General features: G+C 37.6%; 1 protein-coding gene across 1 annotated transcript; it reads right to left on the bottom strand.

The window, feature by feature from the left end:
* Nucleotides 1-4,463: 4,463 nt before the first annotated feature.
* LOC120575967 (secreted RxLR effector protein 161-like) lies at nucleotides 4,464-5,102 on the bottom strand. The gene has a single exon (XM_039826896.1). The coding sequence runs from the start codon at nucleotides 5,100-5,102 to the stop codon at nucleotides 4,464-4,466; it is 639 nt and encodes a 212-aa protein (XP_039682830.1).
* Between the last annotated feature and the right edge of the window lie 3,462 nt (nucleotides 5,103-8,564).

Genomic DNA, 8,564 nt, shown 5'->3' with positions numbered 1-8,564 from the left:
CAAGAATAAAGAGCGGGGCCTTTCATAACATTTTCCAGCTCGAACCCAATCATTGCATCACTTGCTTGAAAAACTATCCTATCGCTTTGAACATCTATTATAGCACCTGCAATAGCTAGGAAGGGTCGTCCTAAGATTATTGGGACATCATGGTCCTCTTCTATGTCGACCACTACAAAATCAGTCGGGATATATATCCCTTCTATTTTGACGGGTATGTCCTCAATTTAGCCAGCTAGAGGGATAGTAGAACGATCTGCTAGTTTTAAGATCATCTCGGTCGGTTTAAGCTCTCCTATTCCCATCCTTTTGAAGAGGGATAAAGGCAACAAACTTACACTAGCCCTTAAGTCACACAAGGCCTTGTCAACGGTTTCTTTTCCTATCAGACAAGGGATGGCAAAACTACCTGGATCTCTAAGCTTTTGGGGTTGCTTCTTGACGATTGCACTACTTTCCCTAGTTAAAGCTATTGTCTCCTTGTGATCTATAGCCTTTTTCTTTGAAAAAATTTCCTTTGAAAATTTGGCGTATAGAGGCATACGAGATAAAGCTTCAGCAAAGGGGATCTTAATGCAAATCCTTTTAAGTATGTTTAAGAATTTAGCAAATTGGGCCTCCAAGTTGAGCTTAGTGAGCCTTAATGGATTAAGGGTCTTGTTCATATCAAGCGGTGTTTTTATCGCATCCTTCTCACCTAGAAGCTTAACACTCTCTCCCTTGACACTTTTGGCTTTGGTAATGGTCTCTTCTAACTTACTGCCCCCAAGAGAAATGGCATTGACATGGGCTTTGGGGTTTGTTTCAGTTTGACCAGGAAAGACTCCTGGTGTTTTTGAAGAGGTGGCCACTTGTTGGGCCACTTGGGAGATTTGGGTCTCAAGCATTTTGGTGTGTGTGGCGATGGAATCAACCTTGGTATTGAGCTTGGAGAGAGAGTCGTTCATAGATCCTGTTTGGTTTTTTTAACTCCTGAAGTTGTTTATTTTGATTCATCATGCAATTCTCCAACAGTATTTCTAGACTAGATTTCTGAGCTACTCTCTGGTTGTTTGTATAGCCAGGTGGTGCTGTTTGCCCATAGGAACCTTGAGGATTTTTGTAAAAATTTTGATTTGGCCTCATTCCTTAGTTGTATTGAGCGAAATTCAGTTGCTCAATATTGGCAGCACTACCTAACTGACAATCAACACCTGTATGACCAGTTATACCACAGACTTCACAAGTAGGGTGTTATCGCGATTTTCGGGTGTCAAGTCATTAATTAGGCTTGAACCTTTCAATCTTTGATATTCTCTATTTTTTCTTGGGAAGGGCAGAATTGAGAAAAAACCCTTAGAGTCTAAGTTCGGGGGTCGCTTTCACTACGGGAAGGTGTTAGGCACCCGCAATGATTATAGAACCTTTTTCCTAGTTTTATTTCTACGCTTTACTTTTATTGCCTACTTTTTGAAAAAGAAGTTTTATTTGAGTGAAGAATGGGGGGAGAGAAGATGATTGAGATTTTATTTTATTTGGCTTGGAGGAGTTTTAACTCATTGCCTACGTACCCTTTTAAGGGATCAAAACCAAACGTAGTTCGTTCTCGAAAGTTGTTTTTTGTTTTTGTTGGTTGATTTTAGGTTTGAAAAAGGAATTTTGAAGAATGGAGATGAGAGGCCTCAAGGGCATGAGATTTGGAAAATGTGAGGTGGAATTAGTTATTTTGCAAAATAAAGTCTAAGTATGGTTAAAATTCATTAAGATTTTTACTTAAGAAAATAAAAGGAAAATGAGGAGTTTTGACTCCTATTTTTTGGAAAAAGGTTTTCAAGTGAGATTATTCACATTTTTTTTGGGAAAATGATTTTTGTCTAAGCGTTGTAAAACCTAAGCATACATCTAAACATACATTCCCTAATCATGCATCTAGAATATCCATGTGGGGTGTGTGCATGTGTCGGTGCTCGTGTCGGTGTACATCACTTATAGTGTCCATAGTCCTTTACATCGAGTCCTAGATACATGCTATGGTCTTGCAAGAATGTAAACTAAACTAAACTAACTAAATTTATTACAAACCAGTTGGCATAGAAATGAATACAAAAAGAAAACCTAAACTAGGAGCAATGAGGGTACAAAGATTAGGTGCTTATGGAATGAATGAGATATGAAGTATAAGAGTTAGTAACACAAGTACAAAATGATAATAATAAAAAAGATGCAAGCAATGTTGAATTGAATAGCACAAGAGAAAGAAAATAATGCAATGAAACAAAGTAGTAAAAATACATCTAGAATTTAGGTATAACACTCACACATGCATATGACCTATAATTCCCTCATTATAGCCATTTTTGAAAGGTTTGAATTTAAGCTACAATGTGAGGATCATAAGAGTACACACAAGCAAAGCATTATATCATATTCCTAGAGATATTTTCACACATTATTTCACATGCAAAAATATCACAATATGTAAAAAATGCATCAAGAACATATATGGAATTTAATGAGCAAGAATTAAAAGAACAAAGTAAAGAAAATAAATGCAAGAATAAGCAAATAAATTCTAACACTTAGAGGAAAAAAATTAAAATGATAGGGAAATATTTTTAGAAATTTTTTAGAAGCATAAAACGCCAAGAAAGTGTAAAAAAGTATTTAAAACACAATTAAAAAGCAATTAAAAAGAGGCTCAGCAGGATTTAATCTGGACCGTTGGATGAATCCAGAGGTCCAGATCTAACTCCCAAGATCTCATCACAGCCATTGGATCAAAGATCCAAGGGTTAAAAAAAAAAACACAAAAGATAGTGTAAAATTGCAGGAAGCACAATGACCGTTAGATCAAAGATCTAACGCTTCAAACAGAAGATATACCACATTTCACACAGAAGATCACACACATGATTCAAAATCAAACACACAGCAGCCATCAGATCTTGGAACAATCCAGGTCTGATGGTTCACAGAGCGAGGGAACACCACAGTGAAGGTAAATCGACATAATCAGAATAAGCAGCGGAAAAATTCGATTTACTTTCCTTGGATCATTACGAAATGAAACTTGAACCAGTGATTCGATTGTTACCTTAATTCGGTTGGTCTGAAAAACGAACGGTGGATTCTGCGAACCGGTATCACGATCACAGCCAAGCAATTAGCAGAGCCTCTATCAAGTCCACACGAACAGTGCTCTTCCAAAACCTCGGTGCTAGCCAAGAAGACGGAAGTCAGAGAGCTTGGGTTTCTGCAAAAGAACGTAACCGCAAACTATTGCACTAGGGTTCTATTTATAGAACTCCTTATGTGCTTTGCAAGTCAAACTCGTTTTTGACTTCATTAAGCCCAATACGAGTTTAGTAAATATTGCTAAATCATTAGCATTATTTACTAAGCGCACCCTTTATATAAGTCGTACTTATACATATCTCTTTTGACTGCTCTTTGTGTGTGACCCTTTAGGTTCTAGTCACGTTGGCAATGATATTAAATCCATCATTTAATATCATAAACAATGAGCGGTATCTAGCAACACATCATTGCTACCCAAGTGACAAGAATGTCAAGTGATCTGACGAAACCTTTCATGATAATACATATGTGTATAATTACTCCTTTGTCTCAATATCTTCATTGATCTCAAGGCATAGATTGTGTCACCCTTGTATAGATCAATGTTCATTTATCTTGATTCCGAAATGTACTATTTAACGAATAAGTCCAATATCTTTTATTGACTTAGTTCAGCATGGCCATGCATATTTATAGTCATATTTCATCAAGAGGCCTAAAGATATATCTCCTGTTTATGAGGAGGGACAAATCCCATCTAGGACACTCATGACCCTCAGCATGATTCATCAAGTGCCCATCAACCAACGTTATTGTTATCCTTTTACAGACAACGTTAGAATGGCAACAAAACACTTGAGTCCACATCTAGAGATCATAGTGGTTTCAGGTCTAAGAGCGATATACATTATTATCATTGTGAGAATATCTTATGACAATTTCATAACTTACTATGTAGTATTCTCACAGTGGGTCAATCCAATATAAATATTACTCCTAATATTTATATCTATGTATAGACTTGATATCTCATATCTATGACCCATGAGATGCGGTCATCAGTCTACATACATAATAGTCTCGACGCTTTATTATTATCCTTTATTCATATTAAAGCTTTGACTACGGATTCATTTAAGAATAGCGTTCTATAAGATAATGTAATCTCATGATTAAGTCACACTTAATATATTATTACACGAACTATCTATTCTAAGGACTTTATTAACATTATCTAAATATAATAAAGAGTGCCATATATTATCCAATAATAAAAGTCATGATACATAAGATAGGTTTAACATAAACTATTGGCCTCTAGGGCTTACACCAACAATCTCCCACTAGCACTAGAGCCAATTAGGCATAAACCTAATACCCATAGATCTAGTATGACCATCATGCTTCTACTGGGCAAGAGCTTTAGTAAGTGGATCAGCGACATTGTCCAATGTTGGTACTTTGCATATTTTAACATCTCCTCTTTCGATAATCTCTCGAATAAGATGATAACGCCTTTGTATGTGTTTGGATTTCTGGTGAGATCTAGGTTCTTTGGCTTGTGCGATTGCACCATTGTTATCACATAGTAATTCAATGGGATCCACAATACTCGGAACTATTCCAAGATCAGAAATGAATTTCTTAATCCAAACAGCTTCTTTTGCGGCATTGGATGCAGCAATATACTCGGCTTCAGTTGTAGAATCAGCGACTGTTTCTTGCTTTGAACTTTTCCAGCTCACAGCACCGCCATTTAAGCAAAACACATATCCAGATTGCGATCTAAAGTCATCATGATCGGTCTGAAAACTAGCATCAGTGTAACCAATTACAGAGAGCTCTTCTTGACCTCCATAGACCAAGAAGGTATCCTTAGTTCTTCTCAAGTACTTAAGGATATTCTTGACAGCAATCCAATGATCGTTGCCAGGATTAGACTGGTATCTGCTCGTAGCACTTAAAGCATACGAGACATCTGGTCGAGTACATATCATAGCATACATGATAGAACCAATTGCTGAAGCATATGGGATATCACGCATTCGATCCCTTTCGTCATTAGTCGAAGGGGATTGATTCTTTGATAGATTTAATCCTGACGACATAGGAATGAATCCTTTCTTGGAATCATGCATATTGAACCGTCTCAGGACCTTGTCTATATATGTACCCTGACTTAAGCCAAGCAATCTTTGTGATCTATCTCTATAGATCCTGATTCCTAATATATAGGAGGCTTCACCTAAGTCTTTCATAGAAAAGCATTTCCCTAACCAAGTTTTGATTTCTTGTAGTGTAGGGATGTCATTTCCGATTAATAATATGTCATCTACATATAAAATCAGAAATGAAACTATGCTCCCACTAACCTTCTTGTAAACATAAGGCTCATCTTCATTTTTAATGAATCCATACTGTTGTACAGTTTCATCAAAGCGAAGATTCCAACTTCTAGAAGCTTGCTTCAATCCATAGATTGATCGCTGCAACTTGCATACCTTTTTGGTTGCTTTAGGATCGCCAAAACCTTCAGGTTGTGTCATGTACACATCCTCAAGAAGATTTCCATTAAGAAAAGCAGTTTTGACATCCATTTGCCAGATTTCATAATCGTGATGTGCAGCGATGGCAAGTAAGATCCGAATGGATTTAATCATTGCAACTGGTGAAAAGGTTTCATCATAGTCTACACCATGAATTTGTTTGAAGCCTTTAGCAACCAGTCGCGCTTTGTAGGTACTAACCTTTCCATCCATGTCAATTTTCTTTTTGAAAACCCACTTGCATCCTATAGGATTAATTCCTTCAGGTGCATCAATCAAGTTCCAAACTTGATTTGTGTACATGGAATCCATTTCAGATTTCATGGCTTCAAGCCACTTCTTAGATTCGGGGCCAGTTATGGCTTCCGTGTAAGTCACAGGCTCATCTTGGTCCATGAGCAATACATCACCCTCTTGAGATATGAGATACCCATATCTTTCGGGTTCTTGACGTATCTTGCTAGACCTACGTGGTTCTTGTGTTACTGGGATAGGATTTTCTGTCATAACAGTTTGGGTATCCTGTCCTTGTTCCTCTACCGGTATTTCAGTACTCTGTGGGTCTTGAATTTCTTCAAGATCTACTTTGCTCCCACTGATTCTCATGGAGACAAAATCCTTCTCAAGGAAAACTCCAGTTCTGGCAACAACAATTGTGCCTTCAGTTGGTTTGTAAAAGTAGTATCCCTTAGTTTCTTTAGGATATCCCACAAAGAAACATTTTTCAGATTTTTGTTCAAGCTTAGTAGACATAAGTCTTTTTATATAAGCTTCACAACCCCAAATCTTAAAATGTCCCACATTGGGTTTTCGACCATTCCATATCTCATATGGTGTCTTTTCTACCGCTTTAGATGGAACTCGGTTAAGTGTGTAAGCTGCAGTTAATAAGGCGTACCCCCATAAGAAGTTTGGAAGTTCAGCATGACTCATCATAGATCGGACCATGTCTAACAAGGTTCGATTTCTCCTTTCAGATACACCGTTCCATTGCGGTGTTCCAGGAGGTGTGAGTTGGGATAGTATCCCACATTCTTTAAGATGATTGTCAAACTCTAAGCTCAAATATTCTCCACCTCGATCAGATCGAAGCATTTTGATTTTCTTGCCTAGTTGGTTTTCTACTTCATTTTGAAATTCCTTGAAGAAAGTAAATGATTCAGATTTATGTTTCATTAGATACACATATCCAAATCTACTAAAGTCATCAGTGAATGTAATGAAGTAGTGAAAGCCTCCTCTAGCAGTTATGTTTAGGGGTCCACACACATCAGTATGTATGAGACCTAAAAGATCACTAGCCCTTTCACCTTGACCGGTAAATGGAGCTTTTGTCATTTTTCCCAATAAACAAGATCGACATGTTTCATATGATTCGAAATCAAAAGAATCCAAAAATCCATCTTTATGGAGTTTGGAAATGCGATTCTCATTTATATGTCCTAAACGACAATGCCAAAGGTAAGTTGGATTCAACTCATTAGGTTTCAACCTTTTAGTATTAATGTTATAGATAGGCATATCGAGATCTAGGACATAAAGTCCATTACTCAAATTTGCGTTAGCATAAAGAATATCATCCAAATAAACGGAACAACATTTGTTCTTTATTGTAAAATAAAAACCAGCCTTGTCCAAACAAGAAATTGAAATGATATTCCTGCTAATGGCAGGTACATAATAGCAGTTTTCTAAATTAAGTAAAAGACCACTAGGTAAGGTCAATACATAAGTTCCAACAGCTAAAGCAGCAACCTTTGCTCCATTGCCAACTCTAAGATCGACCTCGCCTTTTGCCAATGCTCTACTCTTTCTCAGACCCTGCACATCAGTACAAATATGAGAACCACATCCAGTATCTAATACCCATGATGTAGAAGTAGACATATTAATTTCTATAACAAAAATACCTGCAGAAGTAGTAGGAACATTTCCATTCTTCTTATCTTCCAGATACTTTGGACAGTTTCGCTTCCAATGCCCAGCGTTGTTGCAATAGAAGCACTTACCATCCTTAGCCACGCCTCCAGTAGGCTTCAAAGCTTTGGTTGATGGCTTGGCAACAGCTTTGCCTTTGCCATTTCCCTTAGTCTTATTAGGCTTCTTATGGTGCTTTTTGAACTTGCCATTATTAACCATTAAAATGGCAGCAGCCTTTCCTTTTCCCTTCATGTTTTTCTCAGCAGTTCTCAACATAGCTGCAAGCTGTGGAAGTGTCTTGTCCATATCATTCATTAGAAAGTTCTGGACAAAACCGTTGAAACTTTCAGGCAACGATTGCAGCACAAGATCAACGACTAGCTCTTGTTCAAGGACAAATCCCAAACGAGCTAGGTTTTCAGAGTACCCAATCATTTTGAGCACATGAGGTCCTACGGGACCTCCCTCTGACAGCTTGGTGGAAAACAGGGCTTTAGAGACATCAAACCTCTCATGCCTGGCTTGCTCTTCATAAAGAGTCTTAAGATGTTCGATCATATCGAACGCTGTCATCCCTTCATGCTGTTTTTGCAGCTCGGGAGTCATTGAAGCCAGCATGATGCATGAAACTTCTACGGAATCATTGAGATGCTTGGCATGAGCATTTCTTAGAGCCGCAGAAGCTCCAGCAGGAGGTGCCTCAGGAATGGGTCCATCCAGCACATACAGCTTTTTTTCGTGGGTGAGGACAATCCTCATGTTACGGGACCAGTCTATAAAATTTGTTTCAGTCAATTTTTCCTTTTCGATGAGGGATCGCAAAATGTTTGTGGAAGCGTTATTGGCCATCTACAATTTAAAATGTGCAAAATAAGTATCATGAAAAATATTTAATTTGGTCTTTAATTAAATACGCTCCCACTATTTTACTCAAATCAAATGACCTTCAAACATTTGACTCGGAAAATCCCGTTGGAAGATTTTCTAGTGGATTGAAATCCTTATATCACCTTGTTTTAAGCCAACGGGGGCTGTACTTAA

Source organism: Medicago truncatula, chromosome 6 (assembly GCF_003473485.1).
Source record: "Medicago truncatula cultivar Jemalong A17 chromosome 6, MtrunA17r5.0-ANR, whole genome shotgun sequence".
In the NCBI taxonomy this organism is placed as follows: domain Eukaryota; kingdom Viridiplantae; phylum Streptophyta; class Magnoliopsida; order Fabales; family Fabaceae; genus Medicago; species Medicago truncatula.
The sequence above is the reverse complement of the archived record's forward strand: the minus strand, read 5'-3'. Positions and strand labels throughout refer to the sequence as shown.

What these genes read in the sequence shown, in the direction of transcription:
- LOC120575967 (XM_039826896.1), bottom strand. Translation starts at nt 5,102, where the DNA reads ATGCGTGATATCCCATATGCTTCAGCAATTGGTTCTATCATGTATGCT.